General features: G+C 31.4%; 1 protein-coding gene across 4 annotated transcripts; it reads left to right on the top strand.

Annotated features, from left to right (window-relative positions):
• The first annotated feature begins 2277 nt into the window (after positions 1-2277).
• On the top strand, positions 2278-14808 carry LOC134687570 (biogenesis of lysosome-related organelles complex 1 subunit 3-like). Of its 4 annotated transcripts, none has more exons than XM_063547969.1 (6): positions 2278-2421; positions 4115-4238; positions 7504-7609; positions 8142-8161; positions 11117-11238; positions 14448-14808. In XM_063547969.1, exons 1-6 carry the CDS (start codon positions 2341-2343, stop codon positions 14565-14567), a joined length of 573 nt encoding a protein of 190 aa, XP_063404039.1. In that variant the 5' UTR covers positions 2278-2340; the 3' UTR covers positions 14568-14808. The 4 variants fall into 4 exon arrangements, with proteins under 4 accessions (XP_063404039.1, XP_063404038.1, XP_063404041.1 ...); XM_063547968.1 differs by having other exon boundaries at positions 7501-7609; positions 14448-14792; XM_063547971.1 differs by lacking the exons at positions 11117-11238; positions 14448-14808 and adding an exon at positions 10448-10596.
• The last annotated feature ends 279 nt before the right edge of the window (positions 14809-15087 follow it).

Below are 15087 nucleotides of genomic sequence, written 5' to 3'. Positions count from 1 at the left end.
AATTTCTTATTTCACTAATGAATTAAGAGCTATCACAAGAGAATAAGATTTATTATTGTTTCAGGCTTTTCCATGTATATGTTTGGGTCATGGTCGTTCTGTTCCTTCAAAATTAGAATATCTAGTTATTATGATCAGAATGTTTGTAAAAAAAGGATTTTTGCAATTTTTAATCTGAATGTTTCAAATTCTAATATAATCAGTTCACAATTTGGAATGGACAAGAGCGGATATATAGGGCATTAATTCTTGGCCTTGAATATGTTGTGTTAGAATGACTTCAGTTAAAATTGATAAAAATAATGATAAATAATTTAAATTGTAAGGGATGAGGGAATTGCATAGATCAATGATATCAGGAAATGCAGGTTGTGAATGAAGATTACATTTGAACTATATTAATGTGATGCGATACTCTCAATGTTGTGTTTACGCATGTCATGATTATTAGGTTGTCAAAGTCAAATTCAAAGATTTTATTGATATGAAATCCAAAATCGGGATGTCGCGAGTGCATAAATATACAATATATGTACATTGTTGGAAAATATCAAATGTATTTGTATTCGAGCTTTAGAAACACTGGCAGGACGAAATGCGAGTATAGTTCCGATAATTTACATCTACTTTGAATATCCTGCAATTTACACCTGGTACTTTAGCATTAGTTTTCTTTTAACTCAAATTCATTATAATTGCCTCTCATTTTTCAAATATTGCAGTATTAGGTGATTGAAACAAAGTATAAAAGTAGTATCAGTAAATGTGCACTGTTTTTGTTGAAGTCGTGTCTATTTTCAGCTAAAAAAAAAATTAACAAGAACGTATTGAAGTGAACTATTCTAAATTGGCAAATGGGGATTACGCTAACACAAGCTATAATTTGAAAATAATAAGGAGCTGTGAATGTCAATAATCCGGAATGAAGCCATAATCCGAAACAATTAAAGAAAATTCTGCACAAAATTTCATGTTCGGCCGCTTTTTAAAAAAAATGAACATATGACTGTCTGCATTTTTGTATGTTGCAGTATATTTGTTTTTATTTATAATTTTTGTTTATTGTTTTACAACCTTTCACAACCTTTTATTTTGGATCAAAACGTAAGTTATGTCAAATTCGTAACTTTGACGTTACTTGTAATCATTAATCACACAATTTCCTCGCAAAATTGTGTGAAATATTTAGGCATACTTATTGATAATTTTCTTTCTGTAGAAAAAAATTATTCAAAAGATGAATTCAATATTGAAGTTCCTATACAGACAGGCCAAATGTTTATCAGAACAACTTGATCTAGAAAGACTTTAGTTGCAGCTTCAATTCCATGTCATTTAGACTATGCCTGTTCTGCATGGTATCCTGGTGTCAGCAAAAAATATAAAGATAAGTTACAAGTTTAACAAACCAAATGTGTAAGATTTATAAAAAAAAATATTGGACATCATGAGATCAAAAGCTGCCCATAATGTATTGAACAGTATTGGTTATGTTAATATCGAAAATCATGTTAATCAATTGAGATTAAACCATGTTCATAATATTTATTACCACCATTGTCCTACAAATTTTACAAATCATCATTAATGTGAGACATTTGCATCATCATTTCACACGAAATAGTGAATACCAGTTCCACCGGTTAAGAGTCACTGAACAAGAAGAGACATTTTATTTTAATGGCATACAAGATTGAAATATGTTGCCAAATAATGTTTAAAAAAATAAAGAAAATGAAGGAATTCAAAATCATCGTTAAAGAGTACTTGATCAAAAGCTATAGTGCGGCTTCATCAGACTCCTTTTTATAGTATTAATCTTAATTCTATTTAAATTATTTTTATATGATTTTTCATACCATATTAATTTGTGTGTTATCATTTCTTTGTATGTCGAAACTATAAGCCGTTTACATGAAGAAACCCCATTGGAAACAGGCTTTAGAGCTTTCATGGGATTAAAACTTATCCCTGATAAAATATCAGCATTTTCCCCCCATCCCCTGGCTACGGGTATGCACTGTCACTCCTTCATTGTATATATGTCATGTATGTGTTATTGTATTTTGTTTTTAATTTGTTGCCATGACCATTTATTGTCAATGCGTTAGTGCTAACAAAGTTATATTGTGTATTGTTATTATTAATGTGCTTGATATTTTACTGAAAAAATAATTATTATTATTATTTATATTACTTTAACAAAAAGTTGTACCCGTAGTACAATTTTATTGATCTGTCCGGAAAAGGTGGACTAAACCGGTACTGGTTTTTTTTTTAGTTAAAATTTAAAGAACGATAACTCACCATTCAAAGTTCAGTCTGCATCTGGGATCAGAGATGGAAAATGCTATCCAAACAGTTGTTGCCGGGGAAGCTTCAGAATCGGAAGATGACGAACCATCTGTTCAGACACAAAAGGTTCATTTTACATCACTGTCAAGTTTTATCTTTTTAGATAATGATAGTACTCTTCCCAAATGCTGTAACTGTCTCATAGTGTTGCATGGTTGTCAGTAGTCCAAATAATTATGACGTCTTGAAAGGCTATTATAATTTTTTTCTTTGTTGATGTAAGGCGTCAAAGAAAAAAATTTATAATAGCCTTTCAAGACGTCATAATTATTTGGACTAGGTTGTCAGTTGAACTTGAACAGTTGAAATGTTACAATAAAAGACTGTAAACACAGGCACTTGTTTTCTATCCATGGTAAGATTTACTACCCCTTTATCCACAAATATATAGGGATAGAAGATCTTGCCATGGATAGAAAACAAGTTCCTGTGGCTAAAAACCTCCAATCAATACTTTAATGGATAAAAAAGCTACATGTAGTCAAAGTCTCTGACGTCCAAAAGCTGTTTTGCCAGACAAGCTGGGGATGTTGATCCTGCGCCACAGCTTTTCAGATTAGGTTGCCTATTAAGTATAAATTATAATAGATATAAAAGTAAAGGAAATTAAAGCTTGTATGCAAATTTGTACATCATTACCACATGATTACTAAAGTCAAACAAGTTCCCATAAAATTTGACATCACAATTTTGAAAACTTGACATTACAAATATGAATTGATTGCTGCTTAAAGTTTAGGTTAATAGGAGCACATCTAAAACCATTCCGAGACAAAATTCAGATAAATAGGTTATGTTGTCTCATGTTACCATTCAGTTGGCAATCATGCTGCATCTTTTTATTTTTATATTAATCGGTTGGGCTGTTTAAAGACCGTCAAGTCCCTGAACTCAACTAAATTATTAGACTCCTGATATACAGAATAAGAATAATTTTGTTTGCAAATCTGAACACCCATAAAGTGCAGAATAGTTAAAACAAATTATGATCAATACATAATTATGATTAACATTGATTTTATCGATTACAGTGATGTAGCTTCAATAGTATATATTTGACAATTAATGGTTTGACTCATTCACAACCTAAGTCTTCAATCTGTGAGTAATACATCCTCATAGCTCCTGGTCCATATGGGAGATGATTGGTGAAATCAATACAAACAAATCTTTCATGTCTTTGATTTACTTAAAATTGAGAATGGAAATTGGGAATATGTCAAAGAGACAACAACTTGACCAAAGAGCAAACAACAGCCCAATGCCACCAATAGGTCTTTAGCACAGTGAGAAACTCCTGCACCAGGAGGCTTGCTTCAGCTAGCTCATATATAAAAATGTATTCTAGTTCAGTGATAGTAATGAACAACATACAGACTCATTATTATTACACACTTTCGGCATAAGTTCATGTTGTTTTCCTTTGCCAATTTATGTATTGTAGCTATATCATGTATATAGACTTGTTTTAAACCAGACAAAAGAGGCTTCTGCTCCTGCAAAAAATATATGTTAAGTTGAACTTTTACTGAAATTGACAGATATAGGAAAATGTGGTATGAGTGCCAATGGCACAACTCTCCATCCAAGTTACAATTTATAAAAGTAGACCATGGTGCTCATACTTAAGAACTGAGTTGTTTATAATTAAGTCAGATATATTTTATTTAAAACCAACCAAAGATCCCTTTCTGTGCCAATAAAAAATACATCAGAAAAATGTTTTTAGAGGTCCATGACATTTTCTTTCCTTTTTCAGAAACAATCTGAAGAGACTATTCAGTCAGCAGCTGTAACTAAAGCTGTAGTGGTGTCTGGTGAAGCTTCAGAGTCAGATGAAGAAATAGAAACAAGTCAAACTAAACACTTACCTCCCCTGAATGGTAGTCTTAACAATTTCTATAATGTAAAAATTTATCAATTACTGTAAATTCAGAAATTATTGTGTGCATTTATAATTGAGATTTTAGACTCAAATGCGATTTTAATTTTTGCGATAATGTGTAAAAATTCTGTTTAATTCATACTAAAAAAAATAAACGTAAGGTTAACATGTTTAGATTATTGCAATTACAAATGAATTATAACCCTATCACAATTTTAGCAATAATAACAACATTGGAATAATTTTTGAATTTATAGTACATGTATAAAATGATAGATTACCATAGTGGGATCCTGAAGGTATCTGATACATGATTAGCATTTTAGTATGCTTTACTAGCATAAGTTCAAAATAGTCATAAATTGTATTTTGTTTGTTAAAAAAACAAAGTGAAACAAATTTGCACTTAAAAAGTTCATGGTTTCTTTCAAAAGATTTATTTTTAGCATACATTATCTGAAGAAAATATAACTGTTCATCAAGTATCATAGCTGTTTCATGTCTTTCCTGCAGCAAATATCACATGAGCCTAACATTGGCTTGTTGTTTTTGGTCCACACTGTATTAGAAATAGATAAAGAAATCTTTTTTTGAAAAAAGGCATAAATAGGAAGATAGTGAATTGTTAAACTTTTTTTCATGAGGTCACACTTTATTTATGTACATGTATATGATTTTGGGATTTAGACTGGGTGTCTGTCTGTCCATCTGTGCGTTTGTCTTCCTGAGTGAGTCTTGTTAGCATTCTCACATATGCAATTTTTGACAGATTGAAAATAAACTTATATATCATGTATATATAGGTTTATATCAGCATTGTTTCAGAAAAAATAAAAAATAAGTGCTGATCAAGGATTTAAAAAAAAGTTATGCCCCTTTTGAAATAAATTACAAGAATAATACAGAAAATTACAATGTTAGGGCTCTCAGATATATACAATTCTTGCCAGATAATTATGAGACTTATATCATAGGTTTATATCTCAGACATGACTGAGAATCAGTGAGCTCAATGTTTCATTTAAAGAGTTACAAAATGTAAGCCCTAGTAAATATTAAATTTAATGAAAAAAATCCATTGTAAGTGCTCTGACAAGTACAATTTATGCAAGAGATTTATATCAAAGGTTTATATCAGCAATGTTTGGACAATTTGAAAAATCAATGCTAATGAAATATTTTTTAAAGAGTTATGTCCCTTTGTTATATCTAAATTTTCATTGCATTTGCTCTCAAGCTTTTATGTCTCTTAGTTATTTATAGTTTTTGCCAATGGACAGATAAAATATGGTTACACACCATTATTCCGACAGCCCATTAGTCCGACAGCCCATTGGTCCGACAACCCAATAGCCTGACAACCCATTGCTCCGACAGCCCAATACTCCGACAACCCATTGCTCCGACAGCCCAATACTCCGACAACCCATAAGTCCGACATTATCAAGTCAAGTATTAGGGTATCAGGGTAAAATAAAACTTGTCTGTCTGTATTATTACGTTTAGATACAATGTATGTAATAATATATTTTAACAGATAACTCCGTGTATATAACATAAGGCTAGGATAGCTCGAATACTTTCTATACACTCAATTCGAAATCTATATATAGAATAGAACAGAAAATATTATTTCATTTTCCAAATTAAAGGGTATATAAACAGCATATCAATCAAAAACAACCAGTGATGGTGCGAGATACTGATGATGCCCCCGCACAAATACTTTGATGTTGCACCGTATACCTGACTTATATAAACCTTGAAACCAAATTTCAGAAATCATTGTATATATTGTAGTTCTGTGAAAAATGTGACGAAAATTTTCAACTTGGCTGTCATATGAAAAGTGTTCGGTAAACAGGAATTTGTCGAGTAATGAATCTGAAAACGTATCACACAATATAGCCGGCTTCAATAAACCTTTCAGAAATTCTTGTAATGTCGTACATGAAAAGATGCAACGAAAATATCCATGGGACAGACAGACGAACTGATGGACTGGCTGACTGACGAGTGACCGGTTGAATGGACGGACAGACAGAGGTAAAACAGTATATTCCTGCTTTTGCGAAGCGGCAATATAATGATTGGGTCAACATTAAGACTTTACAATACTAATATCATAGTAATATGATATAATTATCTTTATAACACCGTAAGCCTCAGATACAATCGGACTAGAAATGTTCATGTCCGTCATATTTGTATTTCGTAACAATTTTGTTTGCAAATCATCAGTCCTGCTCTTCCTTCAACCATTATATAAGAGGCATATTTTTCGGGATTTTGAAATAAGCTCGGGATATAAAATTGGTATCACAACAAATAAATTGAGTGTCATCTCTCAGATTATGTCTGATCGATCACTATTGGAAGTGCTATATACTGTCTCCGTATTTCGTGGATTCACATTCCCGAACCTGTGATACCGTATTCATATTTGGAATTGCTAATCTTTTCTGAGCACATATTTCGTCCTATTTGTCCTTATATTTTTAAGGATCTGGGTATGTATTTGTCTCTTTGTTTTTCTCAACATTAGTCGCTTATTTCTGCGACAAAATTAATTTAAATAAAACTCAGATGAGTGATACAAGGGGTAGAAAGTGTTGCGACAAAAGAGGACGGGTAATGTTATCCAACTCCCATATATTTCTTAAAGTAGCTAATAGTGATGAAACCTCACTCCCCTGATACGAGAAAGGGAGTAACAGACGATCTAGTGAAAGAAGGTAGATCAAGACACACACAAAAACACAGCTAACTAGAACAGCACAGACTGACAGTGGACACACAAACGACGAAATGTAAAGAAAAATAAAATATCCAGACACGTAAAACAAAGAGGGACCAGGGTAAGGACTGAGCAGTTGCAATAAGTATGTGTATCAGCTCCAATATACTGAGACTTATATCCCGCATGGAAAGAATAATTGGGAACAAAACGGTCAATCACCAATATTACAGAGAACGGAGTTGATCTTTTTAGAGAAAATTTACCCATGATACACATAAGAAAAATTCATTGTCGGAATAATGGGATGTCGGAATAGTGGGCTGTCGGAGTAATGGGCTGTCGGAATAGTGGGCTGTCGGAGTAATGGGCTGTTGGAGTAATGAGCTGTCGGAATAATGGTTGTCGGACTAATGGGATGTCACCTAAAATATGTGGCACACAGGTGACATTAGAACTCTGTTCTTTCATTGTCATGAATTTTGATTTATTTTACAGTAGTTGTTCTCAATTATATTTGTAGTAGATAAAGACAGTAGAGCTGATGAAGATCTTATTATTGTTGATGCCTCCTCCATACCAGGTATAGAGAAGGCACATTTGTATGGTCATGGCACGTCCAAATATGACAGGTAACTTTGCTATTACATGTCCTTGTTGATCATAGCTAATCAAAATACTATAAATCAATAAGATTGAATGTCTATTTGATTGTTAGATTCTCTATTTAGCAAATATGGAATCTTAATTTACATGTTTAATATAATATAATTTCAAAAAATTGTCGAATTTGACTATTTAGTGAGTTTGTAATAACATGAACAACATGACAGTGCCACATGTGGAGCAGGATCTGCTTACCCTTCAGGAGCACCTGATGTCCTGATATCTTTAGGTTTCTATGTTGTGTCTTGGGTTTTATAATTTGTCTGTTTGTCTTTTTCTTTTATAGCTGTGGCGTTGTCAGTTTACTTTTTGATCTACATGAGCTATGAGTTTGAATGTCCCTCTTGTATCTTTTGTCCCTCTTTTATAATTATGTAATATCAAACTAACATAATTTTATAATGATTGGTTCATTTTTATTCTTGTTCAATTATCTATAATCATAATATTCATATAGAACTCCATGTCATTGTTTAACAAAAGTCTCTTTACTTTCAGTTTACTGCACAGAAAATTAAGTAAGTACCAGTACTGGTTGTTGCTATTATCAGGAAAAATCGTTTATAATGAATTGAAATAATGAGACATGATTGGACATTTTATAATATGGTTAAGCTTTACTTTATACTTAGTTATTAAGCTCCCTGAAGAAATCACAAATTCGTTTGGGGTTGGGTTACCACAAGATACTAAGAAATAGTTTATTATACCCCCGCTTTAAAAAAGGGGGGTATACTGTTTTACCTCTGTCTGTCCTTCCGTCAGTCCGTCAGTCAGTCTGTCCGTCCCATGAATATTTTTTGTTGAATTTTTCTCAGGAACTACAATACAAGGATTTCTGAAATTTCGATTATACATTTACATTTAGTGGTGTACAGAGATGTTGTCAGAAAAATTGTACAAACTATTTCTTTGTTCATTTACCATGTTTAGTGAAAAACAATGAAAGAGTCGAAAATGTTATATTTAAAAAGAAAGAATCATTGCTTTTATAAGAAATTAAGTTGATTCAGTACATCATGTTTTTATGCCCCATTTATGGGCATTATGATTTCTGGTCTGTTTGTCAGTCCATTCATTAGTCCGTCTGTCCCGCTTCTGGTTTAAGTTTTTGGTTAAGGTAGTTTTTGATGAAGTTGAAATCAAATCAACTAGAAACCTAGTACACAGGTTCCCTTTGATTTGATCTGTCTAATCTTAATGCAAAATTAGAGTTTTGACCCCAATTTCACGGTCCACTGAACATAGAAAATGATGGTTTTAGTGATGCATCTGTGTACTATGGACACATTTTTGTTGTATTTTGAAAAAAAGAAAAACTGCTTTAGGAAGACATTTAGTTCATTCTGTACACCAAGTTTATTTGTATTTGAGGTGAAAGAAACATTGCATTCAGAAGACATTTAGTAGATTCATAACACCAAGTTTATTTGTATTTTAGGAGAAAGAAACATTGTATTCAGAAGACATTTAGTTGATTCAGTACCAGTGTTCTCCCAAGCCCTCAAGGGACCATGGGCCCGCGATGTATAATTTTCTACCACGGTGGTATCGTTCTTGCCTCGATGTATAATTTTTCTCCGTGGTGCTAAAGTTTTTGGTAAAAAAAATCAGGGACAAGCAGACATTTGTTAATGAACTATATTACACCAGTCTTTAGTCAAAATAATTTGCCTGTTGGAAATTAATTGTTGAGTTACTTCCCCTGTACACCTAGTTTATATGTATTTTAGGAGAAAGAAACATTGCATTCAGAAGACATTTAGTAGATTCAGTACACCAAGTTTATATGTATTTTAGGAGAGAAAAAACATTGCATTCAGAAGACATTTAGTATATTCTGTACACCAAGTTTATTTGTATTTTAGGAGAAAGAAAAATTGCATTCAGAAGACATTTAGTAGATTCAGTACACCAAGTTTATATGTATTTTAGGAGAAAGAAACATTGCATTCAGAAGACATTTAGTAGATTCAGTACACCAAGTTTATTTGTATTTTTGGAAAAGAAACATTGTATTTAGAAGACATTAAGTATATTCTGTACACCAAGTTTATTTGTATTTTAGGGGAAAGAAACATTGCATTCAGAAGACATTTAGTAGATTCAGTACACAAAGTTTATATGTATTTTAGGAGAAAGAAACATTGCATTCAGAAGACATTTAGTAGATTCAGTACACCAAGTTTATTTGTATTTTAGGAGAAAGAAACATTGAATTCAGAAGACATTTAGTAGACTCAGTACACCAAGTTTATTTGTATTTTAGGAGAAATAAACATTGCATTTAGAAGACATTTAGTAGATTCAGTACACAAAGTTTATATGTATTTTAGGAGAAAGAAACATTGCATTCAGAAGACATTTAGTAGATTCAGTACACCAAGTTTATTTGTATTTTTGGAAAAGAAACATTGTATTTAGAAGACATTAAGTATATTCTGTACACCAAGTTTATTTGTATTTTAGGGGAAAGAAACATTGCATTCAGAAGACATTTAGTAGATTCAGTACACAAAGTTTATATGTATTTTAGGAGAAAGAAACATTGCATTCAGAAGACATTTAGTAGATTCAGTACACCAAGTTTATTTGTATTTTAGGAGAAAGAAACATTGAATTCAGAAGACATTTAGTAGACTCAGTACACCAAGTTTATTTGTATTTTAGGAGAAATAAACATTGCATTTAGAAGACATTTAGTAGACTCAGTACACCAAGTTTATTTGTATTTTAGGAGAAATAAACATTGCATTTAGAAGACATTTAGTAGATTCAGTACACAAAGTTTATATGTATTTTAGGAGAAAGAAACATTGCATTTAGAAGACATTTAGTAGATTCAGTACACCAAGTTTATTTGTATATTAGGAGAAAGAAACATTGCATTCAGAAGACATTTAAAAGATTCAGTACACCAAGTTTATATGTATTTTAGGAGAAAGAAACATTGCATTCAGAAGACATTTAAAAGATTCAGTACACCAAGTTTATATGTATTTTAGGAGAAAGAAACATTGCATTCAGAAGACATTTAAAAGATTCAGTACACCAAGTTTATTTGTATTTTAGGAGAAAGAAACATTGCATTCAGAAGACATTTAGTAGATTTAGTACACCAAGTTTATTAGTATTTTAGGTGAAAGAAACATTGCATTCAGAAGACATTTAGTAGATTCAGTACACTCAGTTTATATGTATTTTAGGAGAAAGAAACATTGCATTCAGAACACATTTAGTAGATTCAGTACACCAAGTTTATTTGTATTTTAGGAGAAAAAAATATTGCCATTACGAAACATTTAGTAGATACTGTACACCAAGTTTATTTGTATTTTAGGAGAAAGAAGCATTGTATTCAGAAACATTTAGTAGATTCAGTACACCAAGTGTATTTGTATTTTAGGAGAAAGAAACATTGCATTTAGAAGATATTTAGTTGATTCAGTACACCAAGTGTATATGTATTGTAGGAGAAAGAAACATTGCATTCAGAAGACATTTAGTAGACTCAGTACACCAAGTTTATTTGTCATCATCTAAAGACCTACACAACATAAGACTACAGTTACATAAAACACAAGGTGCTCTCAATGTAAGTATAAACAAAGGGTTAATCTGAGGTTGTTCCTATAAACTGTGTTTTCATTCAATGTTTGTCTAATGTAAAAAATAAATCATCAAAGATACCAGGCTTATAAAGTTTGATGTAGTCAAAATTGGAAAGGTTAAGGTTGGTGTTCAACAAAAAAAAAAAACTTATTTATGTAATATATACGTGTTTCTCATTTCTCATTTTGTTTATATAGATTAGACCGTTGGCTTTTTCCGTTTGAATGGTTTTACACAAGTAATTTTGGGGCCCTTTACAGCTTGTTGTTCGGCGTGAGCCAAGGCTCCGTGTTGAAGGCCGTACTTTAACCTAGAATGGTTTACTTTTTAAATTGTTATTTGGATGGAGAGTTGTCTCATTGGCACTCACACCACATCTTCCTATATCTGTATTATGAAGATTTACTATAAATTTTACTGATTTGTTTATAAAACGGTATTTTTTAGTAGATTTTTTTATGAAATGTAGAACAGGTGCTATAACCATGATGACAGCCTTTGTGGTCCCTAATATTTGAATACATGTCAACATAAACACCATTTACAAATGTTTTTCACTTATATAACAGCGGAATAGATGATTAAGGGCATACGATACAGTTACAGGGGAGGTAATGACGTTGCTAACGTAAAATGTTATTTTCGCTACGTCAAACTGTAACATATCGGGAAAAGATGCATTTTTCGACTGATTTTTGTCATTCAAACTGATTTACTTTGAAAACGAGTTCATGGACCCCTATATTTCAAAACGGCAATTTGTTTCATTTTTCAGGGAGGTTATGTTTTATAAAACTGTAAATAGAGGATTTTTTTTAATTTTGATAAACATGCAGTAAAAAATGACGTTTTTTCCTCAATTCATGAACATTTGATAAATATGAGTTATTTCTGAATAAAAAATGCATATTTTTTTTTTATACTTAAAAAAAAGAGAAATTACCGATTATTTAACAAAAAACAATTTGTGCTTATCTTTTATAACAAAAAAGTTATGTCTTTCTGTCGAAATAGAAATTACGTCCACAAATCTGAATTTTTAGCAAATATGCAAAATTTTGACCTCATTTTACTCAAAAAGTAGCACATGAAGGTATATTTTTGATAACATATTTGATTTAATCAGGTAAAAAATAGCCTATTTGCAAATTTTCATGAACTTGTAAATACAGAATCAAAACTGTATCGTATGCCCTTAAGTAGCTTGTTGGGAACATTAGATAATAAATCATAACCATGGCTATTAGCTCTAAAAAGTATGAAACACTGTCTTATTTCAAGCTGATTGTGTTTCTTAAAATATCAAACACCAAATTAATTAATTAATTACGTGAATAATTATCTACTATTTTTAGCTCACCTGGCCCAAAGGACCAAGTGAGCATTTCTCATCACTTGACGTCTGTCATCTGTTGTTGTTGTCTGTTATCCTTTACAAAAATTTCGTCCTATGAAATGACTTTACCAAATTTAACCAAACTAGGCAAGTTCATATGATGAAGACATAATCTTTCAATCAGTTTAATTGAGGTCTGGAGCTGGCATGTCAGTTAACTGCTAGTAGTCTGTTGTTATTTATGTATTATTGTCATTTTATTTATTTTCTTTTGTTACATCTTTTGACATCGGACTCAGACTTCTCTTGAACTGAATTTTAATGTGCGTATTGTTATTCTTTTACTTTTCTACATTGGCTAGAGGTATAGGGGGAGGGTTGAGATCTCATAAACATGTTTAACCCTGCCGCAATTTTGCGCCTGTCCCAAGTCAGGAGCCTCTGGCCTTTGTTAGTCTTGAATGATTTTAAATTTTAGTTTCTTGTGTATAATTCTGAGTTCAGTATGACGTCCATTATCACTGTACTATTATGCATATTTTTAGGGGCCAGCTGAAGGACACTTACGGGTGCGGGAATTCTCGCTACATTGAAGACCCATTGTTTGCCGTCGGCTGTTGTCTGCTCTATGGTCAGGTGGTTGTCGCTTTGACATATTCACCATTTCCTTTCTCAATTTTAAGAATCATCATTGAGTTACCTTGTTTTAAAAAATGTATCCAATGATCCCACCAGCCAACCAAGGTTGCCAACATGTCTTAAAAATTTAAAATGTTATTAATAAAGAAAATCTGACAAAGACAGAATTGTCCAAAATGCTAGACTCTACCAATTGTCTATTTAAGTGAAAACTGTCTGATAATTTTTATAGTAGTTAATGCTCTTAAATGACAATTTTTACCATTTAAAAAAAAATCCTTTTATCTTAAAAACTATTCAGAGAGAAACTTTTAATGCCAAATTATCAGCTAGACATTTTCTACCAATAAGTCGAATGGTTGAAAACATCCGTCAACTCTGTATTAGAGTTATGGCCTTTTGATGACAAATTTTTACCAAGTTTTTACATTTAGCCTAAGCCTTATATCTTGAAAGTTATAACAGATACATAGAAACTGTCAAAAATGAGCAACAATACAAAATCTACAATTTATACATTGGACTCTTTATTGTTTGTTTATAGATGATTTTTATTATATTTTTGGCTTTGTGCCTTATATGATAAAAATCATAATAGATTAATAGAAACTTAAATAAGCTCTATTTATTAGCAAGACATGTATATAAGCAAAATTGATTAGCAGGACAAGATCTACCAACAAGTAAAATTTTGCCAATAAAGTACTGTCCTTTATAGGTTCATTTAGGCAATATTTTTTTACCCTCTTGTGTTTTGAGCAAAAACTACAGAAGATAGGAGGAAACTAAACTGTTGTCTGCTCTCTGCTCTTTGGTCGGGTTGTTGTGGCTTTGACACATTCCTGATTTCCTTTCTCATTTTTAGACTAAATGATCAGCATTACAAGATCAACAAAACAGATTTTTGTTATGAATTTTATTATTGCCTAAAATGTTGGAGAGTGTCATTTGTTGAATATGCATTATAAGCGCCACATGTTATTCCAATATTTATTTAGACTGAAATGAGGAGGGTCAAATACTAAAAACTACTATGTTATATATCTGTCTTAAGTCTAAATCATCTACTGTGGTTGTCTACAGTCATATCTTCATTATTGAGAACTGTGTTGATGTTAAAACTTTGATTCTCCTCTTGTTTATAACTAAAAATGGGATAAAGATTGATTGCCTTTCAAAATATGACAATTAACTTTTATTTTCATACTTATTTACAGGATGTATCACACAACATGTCTTTGCTGACAAATGATTTGTTTAAACTTGACAACACCTTAGATACAGTATCTACATGTACTATTCTACCAGATATTAAGTTTCCACAACATGCACAATGATCAACAATTATTAATATCGAAGAAGAGGTTTTTTTTAGCAATTTTCACATGTTAAATGTTGAAGCTTGCTTCATTTATTATTTAGGTTGAACAATAAACTGTTGCTTTCTAATATGTTTATGTGCAATACATTCCAGCAGTTTGTGATCTTGTAAAATGCTTCATTTTTTGTGTTTTTGATGGTGCAATAACAATGCATGGTGTTTTTGATAAAGATTTTAGAATGCTTTATTTAAAAGTCTATGTTAAATTCATTTTGAAAAAATGTAATTATGTTATGTTACTATATAATCCTTAATAAATTGAGATGTTTTATAAAGATGTTATGTTGATATCTAAATTCAAAAAATTGTTAAAGTTTTATATTTCTCCTGACTCAAATGTGCAGCTATAGGGAGACATTTCTCTTTAGCCTATCCCCTTTCAAAATTTGAATGTCTAATACAAAAGTTTTTTCATTAAACATTTTCATTATATAGTCAGAATCCATATACTTACTAACAATCAAAGACAGGGTGTA

The sequence above is a fragment of the Mytilus trossulus genome, chromosome 10 (assembly GCF_036588685.1).
Source record: "Mytilus trossulus isolate FHL-02 chromosome 10, PNRI_Mtr1.1.1.hap1, whole genome shotgun sequence".
Lineage (NCBI taxonomy): Eukaryota > Metazoa > Mollusca > Bivalvia > Mytilida > Mytilidae > Mytilus > Mytilus trossulus.
Note: the sequence above shows the minus strand (reverse complement) of the source record. Positions and strands in the feature narration are given on the sequence as shown.

What these genes read in the sequence shown, in the direction of transcription:
- LOC134687570 (XM_063547968.1), top strand. Translation starts at nt 2,341, where the DNA reads ATGGAAAATGCTATCCAAACAGTTGTTGCCGGGGAAGCTTCAGAATCG. An exon ending in ACACTTACCTCCCCTGAATG is followed by an intron (nt 4,239 to 7,500) that starts GTAGTCTTAACA and finishes TTATATTTGTAG; the next exon opens with TAGATAAAGACAGTAGAGCT. An exon ending in TTTACTGCACAGAAAATTAA is followed by an intron (nt 8,162 to 11,116) that starts GTAAGTACCAGT and finishes TATGTATTGTAG; the next exon opens with GAGAAAGAAACATTGCATTC.